This window comes from Dermacentor andersoni, chromosome 3, assembly GCF_023375885.2.
Source record: "Dermacentor andersoni chromosome 3, qqDerAnde1_hic_scaffold, whole genome shotgun sequence".
NCBI classification, from domain to species: Eukaryota; Metazoa; Arthropoda; class Arachnida; order Ixodida; family Ixodidae; genus Dermacentor; species Dermacentor andersoni.
This window is the reverse complement of record NC_092816.1, coordinates 147,704,446-147,728,085: the sequence shown is the minus strand read 5'-3', so window position 1 is coordinate 147,728,085 and position 23,640 is coordinate 147,704,446. Positions and strand designations below refer to the sequence as shown.

Genomic DNA, 23,640 nt, shown 5'->3' with positions numbered 1-23,640 from the left:
CGGGCGAAAGCAAAGCAGCGGTAAGAGTATTCTTGTTTTTCTCGTGATAAAGATAAACGTGACCGACCGTACACGCCTCGCGGACTATATTTAGCCAAATACATTTTAAACGACATAACACGCACTAAACCCTGAAGCACTGCGCTGGCGACAAAGATGCTGCAACTAACGGTTATCGCCGTTCACAGGTCCACGACGCCGGCCGTATAGGATTTACCTGCAGCTTTTGATGGAAACAACGCTTCGCAAGGGAAGGTTGTGCAAGGTTGACACCGGAAGGCTCCGACTACACTACATTTGGCCTCGACGGCGAGGTACGCGTCAGGTAAAAAGCCGCAAACAAAGAGGCGAGGCAACGAACAACGCGTGCGGATAACGATGCGAAACGAGGAGAGGAAAACGACTACCGAAGACGGAGTAAGTTGAAGCAAAAAAAAAGGGGAATGGAACGCCGCTGTAAAGCGAAGATAAGCGAAAAGGACGCATACGCGTATGCGGCGTCAGCGCGCAGTCATCTTTTTTTTTTTTTCTTTTTTTTTTTCGGAGAAGTCTCGCCGGCGACTCGACTTTGTTTTCCGCTTGCGATCAGGGATACCGCGAAATAGGCTTATGAACGCTGAAGATGTGGACGGAAAAAACGAAAGAAAAGAAAAACGAGTTTGTGGGAAAGGTGGCGGGGAGATGAAGCCTTTCATTCAAGCGCTTGGTTGATTGGCTAAATCAGCGGAAGAAGGAGAGTGACCGAACAGACTGCACCACCTGTTGTCAGCGTTACCGCCACTGGTCATCCCGTAGAGCAATGCAAAACTAAGGAGAACGCGCGTCGGCGGTCCAGTCGGGCGTCCGTAACCCCACACTTCTGGACAGTGAGCACGGAGCTACATCGACCAACGAACGAGCGTCGGCAGCAGCGATGCCAAAAGTCAGTGACGAGCCAGAAACGTAACAGAGGCTCATTCGAGCAAAAAAAAAATAAGAATAGCGTGATGTGATTGGCACGTGTCCCTCCACGCTTCAAGTAATAAGTTCGTTTACAAATGCGCCAGCTGCAGGAAAACGAGGTGCCCCAGCAGCACGGCGACAAACAACGAGCACGTCGCAGACACTCACGATACAGCCAAAGCCGCCAAGTACGGAAAAAAAAAAAGAGAAATTACAGGCCACAACACACGGGTTTACTTTACAAACGAGATTGAGAGAAAGGACCGTCCATAGATGAGCGAGTCAAGATCCCGCCACAGAGGTGCCATCATACATCACGCAGCTAAGCCCTCTAGAAATCGTCCCTATGCTAACAGTGCAACTGGAGTGGAAAGTCTCAAGGCCAACTGGCGCAACGACCATCGTACCTGACGGTATCTCAATCGAGACTAGCGAAAGTTCCATTATCCGGTCCGTCTGAAGACATACTCAATACCGTAAGTAGGCCACGCGACGGCTGATTACAGTGACACACACACACATGTACAAAAAAGGCTGGGGCGCGTTTCACTGAATACCGAAGTATTAAGATATTACCACCGTTATCACGACTGCGAGAAGTGTCCGAGAAGGACACTCGGACACTCCAGAATCGCAGTATCGAGGCCGTAACGACGAGTGTCTTGTCACAGCTGCCTTAGGTACACCGGTCAAGTATGGACCTGATAAGTGGAACCGAAGACGCCCACCGACGCAGGCAGTGAGAATCGGCGGAACCTGTTATCGGAAAAAGTGCACCTCGCACTAGGCACACGCATCGACCCAACCGTTCCGATATGCGCACGCGAACACTTGATCCCGTCGCCGGCCGCGCAGAGCACGCGCTTCGAGCGAGAGCCTCGCGTCGGCATCTTCGCCGCTGCTCCCGGAACAAGATAGTCGCGGCGGGAAGAAGGGGGAGGGGCTCGACAAAAGCGAAAAGAAACGCCCACCGAGGCGTCCTCTACTTATCGCTCGAGGTCGCGCCCGAAGGGGGGGGCAACGAACAGTGGCGGGTAGATTTCCACAAGCATCGGAGGATCAGCTCCCATCGAACAACCGCAAGTCGGAGGCCGGGTCCACACCCTGCAACACCACCGAGTGCTCTAGAAGGCGAGACAGAATGGAGCGGACGCGCGTTCAAAAAGAAATAAAGAGACAAAAGAAAGCTCGATGGATATTCTGGCCCCGCCATTGTACACGTCTTCTTGAGAAAGACTGCGCACACGGACGAACCAACCACCCGAGCCACACGCACACAATCGACGACGACCCGAGTCTGCTCGGAGATTGAGTTTTCAAAGACCAACGTTCAGACACAATACGGGGTGCACCCATTGTGTGCCCCTCGCTCAGACGGGGCGCGCCGGTATATGGCTCGAGGCGCTGGACAAAGGGCTCGATGAGTAATGACACCACGTGGTCGAGAGCGGATGACGACATCGGAAGAGCGTGGTACGGAGAGAGAGCCGGGAGTGGTGACGCGCGCACACAAAAGGCCGGCCACATACCGACGACATAGGCATCCGACGAAAAATTGGACAGACAAGATACGCTTTACACGTCCTTTTCTACGGAAGCCCATCTCCTTCCGTCGTCAGTTTAGATGGCCACGACACTAAGTCTATTCAGATTGGCAAAGCATTCGTTCGAAAATCAGCGTTCACTGGCACAAAAAAGAAAAAAGAATGATCGATTACTAGCGGAGAAATAGAATGTCAAACTGCACCCCACCCCGCACCTCCCAGTAAATTTTTTTTTTTCATTTTTTATTTTCTTTCTTTGGCATACTGACGTCACGGTCTTCGAAGTATCTCCTCGTACTTCACCGATTTCGGCGCAGGCTATACGTTGTCCAAACTTGCTACGTTCCGTCAAAGGTTCGTCTGAAATCCTTTACTGACGAACAACTAGACTCGAGTACACTGTGCCAAAAAAAAGAAAAGAATCCCCGCGCTGGTTCGAGAACTTGATCAAGCAAGCATCTGCCATTTTGCTCTTCGCGAGGTTTTTGTTTCCGGTGAGCTCCTCTTCGGCGTGGCCTCAAGCCTCAGTTAATGTCCCCCGAACGCGAATCAACACGACGAAACACCCCGGAGCATCCCTGAACGTTTGACGCGCTGCGACTCCCGATGAATCTGGAGTGACAAATGTTTGATCGTTTGTCTCCTGCGACACTCACGGAACATGCACAGCCTGAGCATGGAAGAACGCAGAGGGTCTACCTAAATCAACGGTCCAAGTTCAAAGCCTCTGTCCCACGCCAACACCTTGTAACTGCTGCACGCCGGCAAATGGCACTCGTGTCGAAATGACGCAAGCGGTCGTAAAACAGCTTTCTTTGCACATCGCACGCTAGCGTGGCGCTCACTTCGAGGACACGATGCGGGCGAGGCCTATTTGCGCCTAAGCTGTTATCACACAGCCACGGCCCGTACGGTGAATTCACTGTAATTAGTCAGCAGATAGAAATCCCAACGCCACACTGCAGCCTCCGTCAGACCCCACTGCCACTATAGCGCTCGCGCCAAATTTGGACGCCACGCCTCCGCAGCCGTTACATACCGCATCAGTATACATATAGTGCGCCTTCGGGCGACGAAGCGCACTCATGAACAGGCTATGGAGAAATTGGTGTCATGGCAACACGCGATCGGGCAACCGTCGTTTCCGGAAAAAAAAAAAAAAAAAGAGGGGGGGGGGGCGACGCCTCCGGCCGCAACGCGATGTGAACAACGAAGGAATGCACCGTCTTACGCCATCCGAAAACGCGACGGGGTACCGCAAATCGACACGCCCTACAGGCAGCGCTGTCAAGAAGCCGGATATACGACACGATGGCGAAAGATGAATTGAGGGAAGCGACGACACATACAAGGATCAGTTTCGTGCGACAACGCAGTTATATTAGTACCGTAGGGTTATGCGAATATCCTAAGACGTCGAATACGAATCCAACAGTCTGTTCGGGTCGTATTTGTCTGGAGAATGGGATATTCCAAATACTCGTGGCCAAACAGAACTCCATGGGTTAAGAACGTTTGTCACTGACCTAAAGGGTGAAAAAACGGAGAATGCTCCAACGCAGACCGCTTCAAATTCGCGCTGCTAATCCTTATTTATACCGCAAATACTAAATACTGAAACGCAGCAGGCATACACCACGCAGAGGAGCGCTTCTTTCTCGATATCTTGCAATTAATTACCTGCTCAATACGTTTTTCTCCTTAGTTTATGCGCAGATTTGTTACATCCATTCAAGCGACATATTTCTCAGCATATCAATACCTTCTCAATAAAATTATAAGTTCATTTTGTAAAGGAAATAGTGGGTATTCATTTCCATATTCGAAGAAAATTTTCCAGAATATCGTACGCAATTCCAATATTTTACTGTTCTAACATAACATCCCTATGTACCAAAAGGGCAAACAAATCGGGCCTAATCTAGACGGAACACAAATTGCGTGCGCGTGCGCACACGCACACACACACACACACACACACACACACACACACACACACACACACACACACACACACACAGGAGGCATGTACCGCATTTGCCCTGTGTTATGTCTCGCTAGAGGTCGCTAACGCATTCATTCATTTAAAACTTGCCGGCGCCGTCAACATCGCAACCCATTAACTCGGCTATACGGATAAATATTCACATGAGCATCCGATACAGCTAGACACGTGTCCGCATGCAGATATGCCTTCACAATCAATTTAAATCCACGAGCTCGGCTCGGTTACCGATTATTGCACTTATACAATCCAGCTGCAGGCGCAGCCGCAAGCAGACAGACTGTATATAGGTGTCAATTTAAAGCAGGCGGCGTAAACAGCGTCGCTGACTAGTCGTGAATAGGCACGGTGATTTGGGAGAGCGTTATATATAAATAACGCAACGCATGCAAGAGACCCGGAAGCAGCCTGCGCCCCCCCGCCCTAGGGTCCAGAAATACTGACACACGCGACTGAATAAGAACAGCGCTGTTAAGCCTTCCCATAGACTCGCGGCTCACCCGTGGTGCGACCGCGTTTTTCCAAGTAAAATGCGTCAGACAAATCGTAAACTACGACTTGCACACAACCTGCAGACATGATAGCGTCGGACTGTAATTTGAATATACGAGAAAACAATTACATTCCGCGGAAACTTAAAACAAACCCCCTTTTTCGGCGTTTCTACTATAAGAACCCTTTTTCGGAGTTTCTACTATTAGAACCCTTTTTCGGTGTTTCTACTATTAGAACATGTTTCGGCGTTTCTACTATTAGAACCCTTTTTCGGCGTTTCTACTATTAGAACCCTATTTCGGCGTTTTTACTATTAATAGAGCGGTCATGGCCTCCGCAGTCTGCGCGCGCCGGCACGCGCAAGTCTCGAAGGCCATGAAGCCACGCACCCGATCCAAATATACCACTCGCCTCCGCCGCATCGCGGCCCAAGCAAAAAGCCGCGTTTCTACCAGAAAGCTCGCTATCGTGCACTGCGGTCGCCGCCAGCGTGTCCCGGCAAACATTGCGGTTACATAAGCTGCAGTCTCCGGGAAGCGCGAGAAGCAGTCGGGGATCGGTGAATGCTATTGCGTTCCGCTCTCAAAGGCGAAGTTTAAGCGTCCTACAAATTTTCTACCGCTGGGCTAGTTTGTATCACCTTGCGGATCGGCCCACGAGAACGCTTAGGCAGTCACAAGAATTCACCGTTAGTTCAAAATTCCGATACCGGTGTCACACGTACACTTCTGATCGCGATCGGGACCGAGCCGGATCAAAATTTTCGACTGCGATTGGCTCTGCGCAAAGGAGCGAATCACGACCGAGAAATTCGATCAGGATCGGACTTGATCGCGATCAAAAGTCCGCCATTTGACACCCGTATAAGAAAAGCAAACGAATCCGTCCGACGAAAGTTTAGTAATGCGAAGCAGCAGAAGCTTGATGTGGGCGAGTTGGTTTAACATACTTTAAGAAATGAGCCTACAAAGAAGCGGACTAAGAGAACAACATGTACGACAGACAAGCGCTCTTAGTCCGCGTCTTTGTAGCGCACATTTAAGTACGTTTAGTAATACAGAAATGAAGGTGTAGAGTAGAGAAATGACCAGGTCCCAATTAGCTCGCACGCGGTCCGATGAAAAGACAGGCCCGTTTCCGCTTGTGCCCATGCCGTACCTTGACCTTGGAGCCATCCATGCGGTCCTCGTCGAACTCCTTGCCGAGAGTGAACTTGAGGTCGGTCGTCTTCATAAGGGTGTGCGTCTTGATGGACCAGTCGTCGCCCTCGACCTTGATCTCCACCGTGGGCTTGGACGTCTGGCCCAGCTTGCGCCACGCCAGCCCAACGCCTGTCGGTCAGAGAGAGGGCAAGAACAAAACGGACACTCGGATTAAACACACGACATGCGAGATGGGGCACATGGTGAACGGGTTGTGGTCAACTATGTTCGTGCCGAGAAACTCAGCTTGTAAACCAACTCACGCAAGGAAGAGGACACAGTGGAATAAGGCTAAGATGAGCTTAAGCGGTGAAAAAAAAAAAAAAAAAAGACCACGGACCCAATGAAACTCGCGGGAATGAGCGCCAACTTCATCTTCCCGAAATGATCATGACAATAATCGCCCAGTTGCTGTCCTTAACTGTAGGAGGACACGGTGCTCGAGTTGGAATCGGATAGATCACTCACACAGTAGAAGTCTGTCATCGTTTTGTGTGTGCCAATGCATGAATGTGTCGCGTAGAAAATGGCCGTCGAAGGTCTCGCTACTACACCTCAATTTGAATGGTCGGCGCCCAAACGACGTGATCCTCACGTGATCTCCCTCGCTGCCGCTCTTTGTGAATCGGGCAGCGCTAACGTCGCATGAGGGTATACCTATACGGTTTCCTACTGAAATAATTAGAGGGAAATATGGCGCGGCGATTTTTCAACCACCATGGGAATGACGGGTAGCAGACGATGTTGTCCGATCTTCGTGCGTTTATTAGGCTTTATCTAGGCCTAAACTGGACAAAATTTCAAAGCAATCTATACTTTTGTTTAATGCAGAAGGCAATAAAACTCCGTAGGCACGCATAATCGCCGCTAATTTCAGTGGTTTCGCTTGTCGACGCATCCATATGGCGCAATGGTTTCATATCGAGCTTCTGTGCTAGAGGTCCTTGTGTTCGAATCCTTCCACCAGAAAACTTTATTGTTTATTTCATCATTCATAACGCAGTATACGCTTTCAAGAATGATCACCTTGCAAAGTCACGCGGTCATTTAAAGCCAGAAGGACGAAGTTTAAGCAAATCCAAGTACTGCCCGTCATTCCCACGCTGGCTGAACCACCCTGGCTTGCAGCTCCCGTAGACACCAGCGCCACAGTTCCCTTTAGTAATTGTATGAAACTGTGGGTGTGTGCGAAACAGGCGGCGCCATTGCGATTTATTGATTTTCGTCATTTTCTCGCTTACAAAAGCTCTGTTCCGCGATAACTAATTCATTCTTAGTAGCGAGAAGCCTAATCTTTCAACCCATAGCTCGACTTAATATTTTTTCCTTTGGTGCGCCTCTATACGGGCGTTTTTGTTTCCGCCCCGTGAAAGACGACAGCTCGAACGAAAACTCTGTAGCATGATTCAACAACCACATGTCTCGAAGGCACCTTCGGTATATAGTTTAATGTCTACGCACACGCACTTCTGCGCGGTTTAGCGCGGGAGAGAGTGCGCATGCGCCAATGGAAAGTTCCCCGCTCTGACATTGCTTTTCCCCTCGCCTCCGCTTAACACACGGTACGTTCTAGGGAGTCAAGAGTCACGACAAGCGTCGAGCAGCCGGAAGTTTACTACGAACGCATAATTGCTTCAATAGCGCGAGGAAGCCGACGAGGCGAGAAAACGACAGGACAAGCGTTAACTTCACAAACTAAAGTTGAGCCCCGACAAAAAGCATTCGTTTTCGAAGCACCGGCACAAAAATATTAACAAAACAAGAATCCTGGCGCATTCACCTTGAGAATAACTACCATCCAAACATTATCCGTCGCATTACTGCGTATAACCAGAAGGAAAAAAAAAAGACGTCGCAGCAATAAAACACGCTACAGCTCGTGCGCTTGCAACAAACGCATTGACAGTATCAAGGTGATGGCACAGCTATGCACGACTTACATTTTGTACCCTTTACGAAGGCTTATATTCTTCGACAAGGATAAAGTTCATCCGCTTTGGATGCACTTCAGTTTTCGCAAACTGATGTTGCTATTTTGCCGTCGGAAATGCCATTTCACGCTGATATGCAGTGCGCATACAGTTCGTGACCCGCAAGTACACATTGGGCGCGCCGCGTCAAGAAGGAAACGCAAGCATCGATGACGATTATCGTAGTGGCACAAGCCCCAAAGGGAGCAAAGTTTCTTTTCTTTTTTTTAAGATTCTAGGGTTATCGCGATGGGTTGCTAACACGCGTGGGGTCATTTTATTGGATGCAGAAAAAAAGAAGACTCAACTATTTACCGAGCCAGTTTGAAAATGCTCGTCTTTTTAATGTTTCTGCGTCGGCAGTTCGAAAAAGTGCCTTTCGTCGCGAATAAACTTCGAAGTTTCAAACCAGGGCTTGTCCCGTCCGTTTTCTGGCATTGTCTAGCTCGCGCTATTACATTACGGTATTCGCGTAAGTATGCAAACTCGCCCAAACTTTCGCCCAAAGTAACGGACGAAGAAACACGAAGGTCGAGTGTGGCCCGGTCCGTGCGCTTGATCACTTCGCCTCTTTAAATGCGGAGCCAAATTACTACAGCTCGCAGTTATTTAGATACCGCGGTCGAGCTCACGCACAGCTGCACAATGACCTCGCCGCGGCAGGCACGACACAGGAACTTTTAATAGAGAGCCTGTTAAACTGCCAGGCGCTTTTTTTTTTCTTTGCTACTCCTAAACGTAATGTATATATGTTGTATTCGTGCGCAAAGGAACGCGGGTTCAACGCACTCTTCACGCGGCTAGCTGGGCGACACGTAAGCACCTTTCAATCCGCAGCGCGAAATAGTGAAGTTTCAGTAACCCGTCGGCGGCGCTTGCGGTTCGGGTTTCGCGTGCATGATTGGACTGGCGGAGTTTTTTGAGAGACGGGCGGAGGAGATGAGGGAACGCGCTTAGGCCAACGGGACGCACATTGCAGGCTTGCTTGTCGCACATGCGCAGGTGGTGGTACCACGCCGTTTTCGGACGCAGAGAGCTCGGCACAAAAGCGCTTGTGCGCTGCGCCTCCATCGAAATGCAGGCAGCCCCGGTTGCGAGTCGAACGCCGCGGGGGGTCGTGGAACTGGGTGGGTGATCGCGCGGGGGGCGTTGACGCGCCGTCGCGCACGCTTGTCGAATAAAACGCGCAGGATTGGGAACACCGCAATTTAGCGTTCCCAATTAAAACTGAGTACGCGTTCGAGAACGTGGAAAACGAGAACTGTCGCTCCGCAGTACGCGGACACACCCTTTCTGAAGGTGCGCCGAGCATCGTGGAGAAAAGCGAGCGGCTATGCATGGACGATGTATAAAGAGTGACATTTTAAATGTTGGATACTTGTTTTTATATACGACGCTTGCCCACGACCTGCATAACTTGCACCGCGGTGTAATGAGAGAGAGCGGAAAGAACTCGGCGTGTTTTTGCCAGTAAAATCACGCGGGACGGTGGCTCGCGGTGTTCTGCCGTGTTTTCTGTGAGCAAAACAAGAAAAAAAAAACTGCAAACGCGTGGCGGGCATTGGCTGCCCGCTGAAGAAACCACGGGTGGTCAAAATTAATGAGGAGCCCTCCAGTCCTTTCCTCGTAAGCCCTCCCGTGTCGCTATGGGACGTTAAACACCTCCGAGCCATCCACGCGTGGAGGATACTCGCCCCCTGCGCTTCCCGCACAGAGGCAGCAGCGCAGAATGTAAAAGAGCTTAGGAACAGCTACGATGAGATGGTAACGCCGAGCGTGAATCGGGCGATCACACGAGACGAGCAGTCGGCAGCACAAACAGCTAATCTAACAGCCTGTCGCCGAAGATAGAGGACCGCCGCCGCTTCCACGCAGCGACCGAAAAAGCATCAGCAGCTACTCAAACACAGCGCGAGGGGGCAAGCGTTATCGGCGCGTGCACTGGGGACCGACCGGCAGACAAGCGAACCGGGCTCGTCAGCACGCGGTGCGAAGGCCACGGAGGGGGAAGAGGAGAGGAGGCGTCACCACAACGTCTCGGGCGATAAGAAGCATCGCTACCGGGAAACAAACACGCCGGCGACGGGAGAGAAGGGAACCAAGTGCGCTCGAGAAGGAGAGAGTGCGCGCGCTCGACGGCAAAAGGATCCTCTTCACTGTCCGTAACCAAATATATGCGAGACTGCGAGCACGTATACACCACGCAGGCACGTGCCGCATCGGCGACGACAGCAGAGACACGCAGGAAGGGCCGCACGTACGCTCCGCGGATACAGTATCGACGACAGCGACTGAGGGGAGGGTGGCGTAGAGGTGGAAGGTAGAGAGAGGGGGGATGCGAAAGGAGGCGTCACATTCATTGGAAGCAACAGGAATAGCAAGCGAGCACGTGCTCGGACTTGCGCAAACACTCGTCCGTGCCTAAACCCACTCGAGTGGACAAGTAGGGACGAAGAAACGTGGTCCAGTTCAGTCTGTAACATCGTAAAAGCCTTCGTCGGAAGTCTCTCGAAGTAGGAACACCTTTCGTCGGCCACTGTGTCAAGGCGCTGCGCTTCTGTAGCGCGACGCTCCAGCGATCGTGAAGAACTGGAAACGCGGAAGTCCCCCGCTTCCCTCTCCGTCGTCGTAAAGAGCTACATCGGCCAAACGTTAGAACGCCGCATGATCAAGTCCCGTGGCGCACACAGGAATTTCGAAACTATACTCTCTGGACGCTGCTGAAGTCAGTCTCGCATCCCGTGCGTTGAAGCGGAGAGAGAGAGAGAGAGAGAGAGAGAGAGAGAGAGAGAGACGAGGTTGTCGAGCACTCCACTACAAGCGCATGCTATAAGAGCACACCTTGAAACTTTCGAGCTGTCAGTGTAACAAAATCGTCACTGTAACACAGGGGTAGCAAGAGGGATAAACTCGGAACGTACACGGGATAATCATTCTTGTCACCTCACCTGCCTCTGCTGAACGGCAAGGCCATAATCCTTACTGCAGAATGTTGTTGGTGCGCAAAAAAGAAAACGCACGTGTCGGCATGTGCAGGAGTGGAACTGCTAACGATGTGCTGGCAATTGAAGGATTGCAAGCAATCCGTGACTCAAGAGTGAGAACGACACTGCCGGCAAATACGGATCCATCGAATACGCGTAAATGAAATTTTTGCACGTGTGATGAATGTTCGAATAAAGTTGGTGACCTTTACTAAATATTGTATATTATAAATAGCCCCTCTTCTCTTCAATGCTTGTCATTCCTTTCTCGTTGCCCCGTTATATGGCGTATGTTCTGGTGTCAACCGTCGCTTAGACATTTTACGGCGCGACCAGCAGAATTATCCCGTACTTTTCGTTCTCCTCTGAATTACAAATAAATAGAGCAGCAACCAGAATAGTTATAACCAAGAACATCCTTGGGCTTACACGTGTCAGTGAGAACAACCTGCACTTCACCGAAATGTCGTCCCGTTGGAAAGCGCAAATGAGAATATTTTTCTGGAACATGAAATGAAGACTAGAACAGCACGTCTTGCGGACGGCGAACGACGAGAAGAGAGGTTCGTGTGGACAGCCACAGAACGCACAGACAACGTCCTTTTTGTACCGTACTAGTGCGTGCGTCTAAGGCACACAAGCTAACGAGCGGTCACCGTTAGAAGTCACGCAAGCGACCTAGAGTCGGTCAAGTCAAATCCAAGAGGGCGGCAACGAAGCGCGGGCTGTGGAATCGAGGACCCAACGGCCAAACTGGAACCGTGGTTGCAATGAGGAGGGATAAACTTATTGATAAAGAAACAAAATGGCGGAAGGGAGCGGTGCAGGGTGGGTCCCTATTCCAAGCCTCCAGAGGCCACCGCGACCCGCCCAGCTTGATCAAGGAGGAGGCCCTTCTGGGCCTCGAGATCAGCAAGAGCGAGGATGGCCACCCAGGGCTCCCTTAGTGAGGCGAGCACCAAAGGTGAATTAATAGTACGAGGACTTTTGGCGCACTCCCATGTTACGTGAAGCAATGAAGGCCACGACCCGCACCACGGGCAAGAGTTATTCTACAAGGTTCGGTTTAGTTTATGGTACCTACCTAAATGTGGGTATGTATGAGTCGGCATTCTATATTTCTGCGCCTGCTCTACAGTGAGTAGTTTGTGCGGTGGGGCATACTGTCGTCGGGTTCTTCGCTGGTGCTCCAGTATATATCGCGGACCAGTAGGGGATCGTCTTTTTCATCGTTGTGCGTATCTCCAGCTCGGTTTGTAAACCCTCCAGCTATAGAGAATGTGCCTGTTCGTTTCCCGAGACACCCTCGTGGCCAGGACGAACAGCTCACAATGACGGACGCGAACAAAGAAAAGCTCACGGCGAGGAGAGAGCTGTGCCACCGACGTGACGAACGCCAGCTGCGCCCGGGGGCCTCGGGTACTGATGTCATTTGCAGCGTGAACGCCTTCTCTGTTTTAAGCGGTCTAACAGGAGGCGCCGAAGTGAAACGCACCGATCGCTCCCGAGCTCACCGCGTCTGCTAAATTAACCACATTCGCGTTTCCACACAGTTTCCGAGGCTTCCCTGTCAACTCGCACCAAAGTTACCCGGCGCCCACAACGAGACTCAACGTTTCCGGGAAAGCCAAAACGATTGTTTTTGCAAAGCGTCGAGATGCTGCCGTTAGCCAATCTCATTGGAATATTTCTGTGCAGCGTGTCTTCAAGATAGGCAGGGTGCATGATTCAGTGCTGCAGCCAACAGCACGCATTTCACATTCTAAACACTCTACTCAGGATATTGATAAGGTTCACAATGTCTTGCCTTCGGGGAAGAAGAAAAAAAGCTTTTTTTTTTCTTTTTTAGCCATCTTACTTGTCTCACTATAAGTTAACCGAGTTCCCTAAGGGCCATTTAGTTGAAATTCTCTGCCTTTTCCTCATTGTTCTTTAACCAATGAAAAATGTCCCGACTATGCTGAGCCTTCGCTAATGGCAGATCCTCGAGAACGTTCACTGCAATGGCGTCCGGCACACCCAGAACTTCACTCTGGAGGCTGTTTTCATTCTGCCTGTTAATTCCTGGATTGTTGCAATGGACGTTGTTTCCATCTCTCTCGCATACTGTGCCTTTTCTAGGGGTATGGCCGCACATCACACCATGGACCAACAAATTTCCGTATACCGTATAATTTACGAGACCCATTGTACATTGCTTCGAATTGGAAAGCGATTGCGTACGGTAGAAATCGTTGATATGTTGTCAGATGCATTTCGAATTGTACGAAATTGGTTCACTCATTCTTGCCGGCCCCAGCTTCCGAGAAGCTACACTAATTTGACATAGGCCGTAGTGTCGTCACAGACAACTAAAAGCAATCCATGAAGCGAGTTTCGAATACCGCGAAATGATACGAAAATACAGGAGGCTACATGGACGGTTTCAAACCCAGGACACAATTTTGCATCTTCACATCTGTATTTGTGCAAGACAAGCAGTTTGTACCGTATGAAACACTAGGAAAAGTGTTACTTTGTCAATGTACACACCGAGGTGCTGTATCTGGCATCTCAACAGTGGCATTTAAACAAGAAAACAAGCTTCTTTCACGTCCGTAAAAATACTTTTCAGTAACGAAAACAGACTTGTCAACGTCGCTGCCGCCCCCGTCGTCGTCTTACGAGGATCGCAAATCGGACGAGCGTTTCATGTCCCTGCGCTTGCCTTCGTGCAGGTGTAAGGAGAACAAAGCAAAAGGCCCGAAACGTGGGCAAAGAGCATGCACAGTCGACGACCCGGTTCTTGTGGTTCTGACGGGGAGGGGCGAAGGTGGCCGACGGCGACAAATTTTCGGAGGTTTTGGGGCCCAAGGCAAGTAGGGTTCGCGTTTGTAGCTTAACGGCCCGCGCAATTTAACGAGGGTCGCATTTCACTTTAATGATGTGAACGACGTCTGCGCGGGGAATACGACCGGTAAGTCAGGCATTGTGTTCCATGGCGCGGCGGCGGCTTTGGGGCATCGGTCAGGTACAGGGTCGACGGGAGCGATGAACAGTTTTCCGTCATATTTTTGCCACCGGTAGCTGGTGCGACGACACAGACGTTCCCTTAGTTTCGCTGATGGCGACAAGCTATGTCCAATAAAGGGAATGGTCGGTGCGGTACAGCTTTGTCGTTTTTTCCTCGACTTGGCTTCTCGCCTTGCGGTTCGCCGAAGGAGAGATTCGCGGGGAAACAGAAGCGCAGTGAGTAGGGGCGAAGGGAGGTTAAGGCAGGGCTGCGAGATTCGGTAACGTGCTGTATGACCGAAGTACAGAGTTGAGCGAGTCGGGAAGGCGCTCGGCAAAGAGGTACTGTGCAGGAGAGATCAGCGTGCTCTTGGACATTCAGTCGTTCAGTCGTAGCGATTGAATACGCTTCTCCAAGGGCTTCTCCAAGATGCTTCTCCAAGCATCTCCATTCTGTAGATTCCTTCGTAACGAAAGGGCCCTCGCAGCCAGGCCAGAGTCTGGCCCGACGACGCCATCGATGCTCTTTCGCGACATCCTTCCTTCGTCACGAGACAATTCGCGATGCGAGGAGAAAAATAATGTGACATCATTGGTGACTGAACAGTTATGCCCCTCGTTCTCCGACTTCTGCCCCGCGTTCGCATCCGGAAATAGCGTATCGAACACCAATTTGCCTGCCGCCATTCAGGGGCCCCTTGCGGCTGGTGTAGCGTGCAGGGACGCAACATTGCGACATGTTTCTTAGCCACACAGCCAATGAAAATTTCCTGACATGAACTTTGGAGACGACATACAGAGGAATCTGACATGAGCTCCAGAGAAGAAAAAAAAAAGAAACTTTTCTAAACGCACACAACATTTTTATCTGCCGTGTCAGGTTACCCAGGAAGCGCAAATCGAAAAGGCAAGACTAAAGCGGCAAACAATGTTAAAACATCTGTGCATTTGAGCACGTGTGCGTCCACTCGCATTGCCCGCTTGGTAACCGCTATAACTACAGGCGTTAAGTATATATCCCTCACCTCCCCCCCCTCTCTCTCTCTCTCTCTGATGACGGTACCGCCGATGACGGTGCCCCGAGAGCATATCTGCCACTGAAAATGGCGCCTTCGGGGCGAGGCCCGTTGGCAACTGCGTGCTGGTGGGGTCATTCGGTCGCCGCGCAGCACATATAGTATAGCGTGCACCTCGCGAAAACAAAAGAGGACGAGCGCACCACACATCCGTTCGCGATGCAAAGCTGGCGAGGAAGAACGCGACCTCACAAAGGGTATGCGCGAGCACCGCTGTATGCCGTGCGATAACGCGATCGCGCGCAGCTGCGTAAAGGCGGGCGCAGCTGTCTCGGCGGGCGCCCGCGTATAATTGAGGAAAGCGCGGCGCGAGTTGGCAACGCGAGCGGTGGACGAGACAGCGCGCGCGTCACCGGGAAGCGGCTTTTCGAGCACAACAACACACCGCCCCTACAAACGCTGCCCATAAAGGTTTGATGATGATGCTCTTCGGATATGCATGCACGCATGGAGAGCTGGGCGCGAAATTCTGCACGCCAAGGTATGGCGAATCAATAAAGAAAGGTCAGTGCTGGAAATGGTGCACATACTTGGAACGTGTCGCATATACACGATTAAGCAATTGTTTTATTAGACCTGTCGTGCAAGTTCGAATATTATGCGTTAACCGTGATTGAATAAATCCAGGCGGAGTGTGATGTGGCTAGAAGTTGGCGCACGTTAGTGTCATGTTACTGGTTCAGGCGTCTGGTTTGTTCTAAAGCAATAGCTCTATGTGGCTCTTGAACCAGTCCAGCCGACTGTAAAAGAAATATATATATATATGTGAATCACCGGCGAAGTTGGCGCGTCATTTCTTGTCTGGTGTCGAATATTTGTTGCTCCAGAGCGAGACTGGAGAAGCAAAAGCAGCACCAAACAAATGCACTCGTCGTTGCGACAGACACAAGAAAGAAAAAAATTTAATGTTAAACGAACAAGAGTGAAAGCGACAGACTCCGCCACGGATTGTTCTCGCATAGCTCTTAAACTGCGTAAGGTCCGTAGCGCAACGCAACCTTTTGTTCTAAAGCACCTCTTTCAACATCGAACAACGCGACAATGAGAGCAGTCGCAGCAAGCCGTGCCTACGACCAAGCAGGTCGCGAGCTGAACAGCGAGGCTGTTCAGCCTTGCCGCCGACGCGATAGGTATTGCAGACGCCAATTCTCGCAATGAACAGCCCTTTACAATCCCCCGATTACGACGAAGAACTCATTGTTAAATTATTATTTTTTTTCACAGCATCGTAATGTCCAAGAATTGCCCAACAGTGAGAAAAAGGAAAGAAAAAAAATTGCGATTCAACTCATTGGCACCTGCAGCCGCGTTCCAACAATATGTGCCCACGTAGTGGGGGGCGGTGTTTACTACTATTAGAAAAACTCAAGCTCAGCGGGAGCAGCCACACGGCATTGTCCGCGCCGGGGGCCAGAACAAAGTCAAAATCGATCGCGTCACAAGACAATGAACATTGTGCGCCACGAGTCTTCGCCTGCGTGTTGCCGCTGCAAAGGAAGCCGGACGAACCACACGCGTGCACTGCTACGTCGCATGCAAAGCTAAGCGCGACAACACACCTCGTGCGTCGGGCACTGCCTGAATGACGCTCGCGCAAGGCACTTCGCAAAAGGCGAAAGAATGTGTCGGCGGTTACACAGACGTCGTCGTCGTAATCAGCCTAATTTCCACTGCGGGAACGAAGCAAGGCCTCTTCATTCAGTCTCTCCTATTACCGCCGCCTAGCGACAGCCGGCTCATCCCAAAACGCCACGTAATCGCCTGTCGTCCTAGATTGATTTTTCAGTTCGCTTGGCACCCATTCTCTTACTCTGTAGTATATAACATTCGACTATCGGCTCTATGCATTTCACTTGTCACTCCAAACTACTTCCTCCTCTTAACCTGAACTCTAACGTGAGCCACACAGGTTTGGTCTCTAATCCATGCCGCCGTCTTTGTGTCTCTTATTAACATTAGCATATTTTCGCACAAGAATTACTACAGCGAACGCTGGTGCTGCGAGGATTCATACACCACGAATGGGAACGATGGTAATAATGCATGCATTTGTTGGATCTTAGTGTTTGCCGCTTCAAACTTTCTTGAGGTGCCCCTGCCCGGTGCCCATATATTTCTATGGGCCAAGACTGACGTTACTTTAATCCCGAAATTCATGCCTCGCCAGAAACTTCGACATTCACCTGTCGCGCACGCGCGCACCTGACTCGATGACGAACGATGCATTTTTGAGACCGGTGCCACTTGTAATGCACGAGGCGAACTTACAGCAACCGTTGGAACTAATGCCACAGAGCTAGCAGCCGAGGTCCTCCTGCGGTCCTCTGCTTCTTTCTTATCCTACAAGTTTCATCTGTTTAGTACTGACATAATGCGCTGATTGTATGCCATTCAAAGGTATCAGTGTCTGTCGTGTTCGCTCCAAACACATTTGTAATCGTCCGGGTCCCCCTGTATCCACTGGGCCTAAATAAATGTAAATGCACTCTTGTTCCGCCACAAGAGACGGCGACTACCTATCGTACAGCTCTCGTTTCCGAGTCAACGTACTGGACATTATACCTTACACAGTCTTGCAATGCTATATCCGACTTTCAACCACTTCAGCGGAACGGTCGACCGACACAAAGACGTACACGAGACTGTCAATCTCTGTTTACAAACAAACTGCCGACAGGCGCCGGCGTAACACACGTACGTTGGCAACGCGAGCCTTGCATGCATCTCCCCCACTGCGACAACAAGCGCAGTTGGCGACAACCGCTCGCGCGCTTACAAAGTTCAAATGCTGCCGCGGACGTCCGCGACACAATCGGCGCCCCGGTCGTCCAGACAGTTTTTCACCACAGGGCGGCCGGCACGAAAGAAGCGAAGTTCTTCAGAACGAAAACGCGACGAGCGCCTGTCCCCGGTTGCATGCGCATTTCCACGCGTACAAGGAAAGCTAGACGACTGCTGCACCGCGAAAACCTTTATGAGAAGGGAACGGCGCCAGTTGGCACGAAAGGTATACTACACATCCACGCTTCACGTCATCCACCACGCAAAGTGGTTGAGTCGAGCGGGCAATAACGGCAGCGTGGCGGTGCTAATAAATACGGGCGCAGGGTATAATCGCCGCTGGGAACAGCCACAGAGCGAGCAATATTGCTACGACGCGACTCTATCATTTACTCCAAATTTCGAATTCCGGTATAACGACATGTCGACATAGCGAAGCGAATTGCCGATGCTAGCGATTTTGTTATATCGCGGTTTTATATCAAGTGCCAGTCGGAAACGCGGGTGATGTTACTGCACATGCAGGTATTCTCATTCAACGAGGGGAAGGAAGACGGGAGGAAGTAAGGAAGAAAAAAGGATTCTAATACTTTCTTTTCATGTTGTAGCTGCACTAAATGTTAATGAAGGCTTTGTAGCGTTTTACAGCATACTTCCGTGTTCGTTTTTTTATTCGTGACTGATTTCTTTCCACCTCGCAATTCCCGTACTGAATGAACAAATCCTGTTTTCTTTTTAACGTCGCACTCTTCCAATGTAAGGTACATAATTTATAGAAATTCACTTCATCCTCGTATTGTGTTGTACAAAAGGGCCTGCCGGAGCCCCGTTGTAGACACGCCGTTGGAACGAGGAAAGCAAAATCGACGCTCTTGACCTGAAATAGACGAAATTCGAGGTAACGACCCTCCTCCCTCCCGCATACCCATAAAATCGCTACTGTCGTCTTCGCTCCTTCGGTATACACACGTGGAAACTAGCGAACGTGCGTCGAGGAAACACTTTAAACGACGACCGCGAGTACAAGGAACCTGCCGTCGACAAGGAACGGCGCCTGGACCGAGCCTCGCCATCAACCAGGCGGGTACGAATGGCCCATTGGAACCATGCGATGCATTTACGGAAGCAAAAATTGCGCCTGCAATCAAGGCGCATTGGAAAGATTGCCGTCGTTCAGGGAAGAAAACACTCGTGCACCAGGGGCGGCGCGTCAGGAAAATGCCAGGCTCGGTTCACTATGCGAGAGAGAGAGTTGCCGACGGATACCGCCAGATTCAATGTATGCCACACGTGGCCGTTAGATTACTTCCTCTGCAATGCAGGCGTCAAATGCGCGCGTCGGACGCCGAAAGTGTAGTGGGCACACACAACCGGCAGCGCCGCCTTAGCAGGCCATTCAATTGTTTGCAGAACGACGCCTAGCCGTGCGCAAAAAAGAAATAAAAGAACAGAAGAAGTAGTAAAACTGCGCTTGGAAATGCGATGCGCCACTGTCGCATTCATGTAAACGCGGCTATAGATTGTGTGTACACACACGCAAAATACGGGGGGGGGGGGGGGGGGGACGCGAATTCCGTTTACGACAGCGGGGTCGCTAGCATCGCGTCGCGTACGGAAGCCCCACAGGGCGGACGAGACACGATGTGCGCAAAGGAAGGAAAGGGTGCCGCGAATCCCCGCGCGTCTCGAAAGGAACACGTGCGAACGAGACGCAAGATGCCCCCTTTCCTCCTCCCTCGTCTTGTCACGCCGCCGCGCGACGAAGGGGGCGGCTGCGGAAAAGACGCAGGTGGTCGTGGAGGCGGAAGTTCGCGGCGGTGGCGGCGTCGCCTCCCCCGGGCACCAGCAAGGCGACGTCGACACGGGACAACGGCGAAGACGCGAGAGAGCGGCGACACCTCGGGTGAGGAAATGATGAACGGAGACGCCGACAGGAGGGCGCTGCGTTCCCCGCCCACGTTTGGCTCGCGCTAACTTCTTCCCGATGCTTGCAAAAAGAACGCGAAAGCGAGCGAATTTAACTGCATTTAATTATTGCGCTGCGCAAGGGTGCACTTGGGGTGCGGTATCCACAAAATTAAAAAATGAAATCGAATTATGCCATTTTACGTCCCACGAGCTACGAGAGACACCGAAACGACAGACTCCGGAGGGTTGGATTTTGACCCGGTGAAATTTTAACGCGAGAGACTGGGCTAGTTGGTCCTGGACGAGTCAATGTAAGACAGCGCGACTTCTTGAGCGAGGACGCAACCGAAGAACACTGTCGTTTGTCCGCGTTTGGCTGTTTCGTTTTTCTCTCTATTTTCATTCATTTATTTTAATTTCGCCGCTTCCTCCCTCCATCGAAATGCGGTCGCCACTACCTCGTCCTCAGCCGGTGCGTCTACGCACCGCGAGAAGGCTGAAGCCGTTCGCCTTACATTGCAAGCATTGGCCTGAATGTTCACGCATACGAACGTCACTTATTTACAAAGCTCGCGTTAAAGATTGCTCGGCCTGCCGACACGAAGTGTGCGTCCACAGCTTCGTCGCTGCAACGTTGCGGACAAAACTACAAAAACAAGCCTAAACGCTATGATCAAGAGAAAAGCACATTCTCGGACACATGCGCTAGGCGATGTGAAAAAAGGGTCAGCGCGCTTTATGGACATACGTACAATGAAAGGTCAAAATAAAAGATGGCAGTATCAAATTGCAATGTAATAGAACAATTCTGCTCACCCCCCAATTTTTATCGGCGTTTGTCATCGACTCGACTCTGGTTCAGTTGCGGAATCTCGGCGCCGGAATGCATTTAGTTCCCGACCACAATGGAAACAATCAGGCGTAACAGCTGGGCTATCCTGCATTTCAGTTTCCGTAAGAGCTTTCGATTTTTGCCGACGGCATATCTCTTCTTTATTTTCCCTGCTAATGGACAGCGTGACTGTGCAATGACCCCTCAATGTGACCCGACTACCATACCGAGAGCGTCGACTAACGCATGCTCCGCTGACGGAGTCAAAAACTTGAGGCCGTAAAAACAATGACGCCAATGTCAAAAAGCACCGAGAGGTGAAAGCATAGCGAAGTGCAGCAAGAGTGATGGAAGCAGTTCAGAGCAGAAAAAGAAAGCTGGTGAAATTAACGAATGATAGCTTTGACAAATACGAATACCAGTGCTCTGTCTCAAATCAATCTTAAAGTTGTTTTTTTTTTTTTTTGCAACAGAAGACATTGCTATTGTAGGGATGAAAATTAAGAGCATCCTGCAATTGAGACGGGAATGGTGACTGACGCGCAAAGCTTGTTGGAGGTAACCAGCTGTGTATTTTACGTCCACTTCACAACGTTCTTTACTTTTTCGAGGGCTCTCTATCGTTTCTGGACATCGGCGGCACAATATAACTCGTATTCATCGAACAAAACTGAAGTTTGCGCTCACGTAAAGTCGTTTCACCGTCCTCAACCTATCCAATGATGCACAATATGTACCACAGTAACACCAACAACTAGCTCACATACACATTAATTCGCATATAGTTTAATACGATTGCTCACGCTGAGGCTTCATTAGTGTTATACATGTTTCTGCTTTATTCGTCCCCCAATAGAAGTTATGTCCACATAGACTACAAGCCGCGCCCGAATGCGCTACCATCTGTGCTCGAACATGAGACGACCAGAATTACGCAACGTGCCCACGAATTCACCGAGTCTTGCGGCAGACACATGCCGAAGCTCTCGATAACCGTCGAAGGGCTCGGAGCGACGTGTTTACGTCGTCCGCGCCGTGTTTACGTCGTCCTGGCCAAGCAGCTGCCGCGGGTAACCTGTCCGCTATTACATTGTTACACGTCTGAGTGAGCAGCTTAACGATCGCCACCTGTACCGTCCATTGAAGCTAGATAGCACACTATAATGCACCGGTGGAAAGCGTGCGGCAGGGTATGAAATATGTCTGCTTACGCATCGGGCAAGTGCGCTACCTTCCGTGGCAGCGCGCGCGTAACAATAAAGACATTGAAGCGAAATCAGTTTTGCGCTTCTCGGCCTCGCGTTTCCATTCCTCGCGTCGCACAATAAAGGTCCGGCAACAAACACAGCCTCCTCACGCGAAACGTTCGACAAAGGTCATAACGTCTGCTTGAAAAGGCAGTAATATATAAATATATATATATATATATATATTACACACCCACCGATAGCGCGAGCTAAGCAGAGCATGCAAAAGAAACTGCATACCACATCGAACTAACCGACGGGAAGCCGCCGTGAAGCAGACGCGTGTAGTGAACAAGCAATAAACACGCACACGCACGCGGTGGTAACCAAGGTGCTCTACGCGCGCGCCGCACACCTGCAGCACGCGTGCGGTCGTGCGAAGAACTGCGCATGTCGGACGCAGATGCACAAATTTCAGTTTGCACTGTTTGTGCGGACCCAGTATAAACCGAAATTCGTGCAGCTGCGAGCGACACGTGCAATTTTCTTTAGCACTATACCGCACGCGTGCGGCAAGTGTGGGACGCGCGTTGGGCGTAAATCGATCCCTTGGCGCCAAGTACCATTTTAGCGACAGCACGGGGCGGAAAGCAACGTGACTAGTGAAAAGAACGCAGAGGGTTAATCGAATTAACTCCCACTCGCCAGCGCTCACGTCAGTCTAAGTATAAAGCGCGCAACGATGATTCCTATAGTTACGCACTTACGAGAGAAATTAAGCAAAATTTGCGGTTGCATAACAATTCGAGTGCCGGCTTTAAGTGGCAAGGCTGCATACTGGGCTCTATAACTGCATTGCCAGGAGGTGGATTCCGAATAATCCAGCACGCAACGAAATTACGCACACAACGTTCTTGCTTTCCGACGACATGGTAGTGCGGGTACCGCGGCCGTGAGTCCAACCCAGGACCTTGAGATCAACTGAAGAAAAAAAAAAAAAAAACACCGCAGCCGTTGATTCACTGCGTGGGAGGTGTTGAGGATGACTGAAATAACTGCTTGCGAAAGAATGTCCAGCTCCACCGGGCTGCAGAGGACTGTCCCGTTTATAGTGTCCTTGGAGTCACGCCGCACCGAAATGCCTACACCGATCTCAAGACAGGAGCCAATGCCGTGATGGCCCCCGCGAGCGCATCGATAGACAAATCTGACCGCGATGACCGCCGCCAGGCAGAGAGGCGACGCATCAGGAAAATGAGTCACGCAATAAGGACGCGTAACATCCAGCCAACGAAGCGATCCCGTAATAGGTACACCGAAGGCGAAGCGGAGAGTCGCTCTTGCGACTGTACAATAAAACCGGTCTCGCTTGATTGTTGCAACGTTTCGAGTGCTTTTCTCGTATTACGCTGGGCAACCGCTAGTCCATCTTCAAGGCCTGCAAGGCGCGTTCGCGTGGTTCGTTGGCACGCACGCATGTCACGTACTATACGTAATCGTTATTTGGCAGACACTGTCTCGGGCTGTCCTATACCGTCAGGTAGGATGACGGATTTCGGTCCATGGGCAACGCCGTCTCGAACTGTGGAACAAAGAGTCCTATTCGAAACGTCACTACGTCTGATTTCGTACCGCGGTAACTTCGTCGCAGGACAAGAATCGCACATTTAAAAGAGAAGCCTCTTCTTTGCGAACATCGCCGGGTTTCGTGACCAAGGGCACT

At 50.8% G+C, this 23,640-nt stretch overlaps 1 protein-coding gene across 1 annotated transcript in view; it reads right to left on the bottom strand.

Moving 5' to 3' along the window:
* fabp (fatty acid binding protein) overlaps positions 1 to 23,640 on the bottom strand; it is a 41,781-nt gene that overhangs the window by 6,472 nt on the left and 11,669 nt on the right. The window contains exon 2 of the mRNA XM_050172968.3: positions 6,145 to 6,317. Coding sequence (XP_050028925.1) covers positions 6,145 to 6,317 — 173 coding nt within the window. The remainder of the gene's footprint in view (positions 1 to 6,144; positions 6,318 to 23,640) is intronic.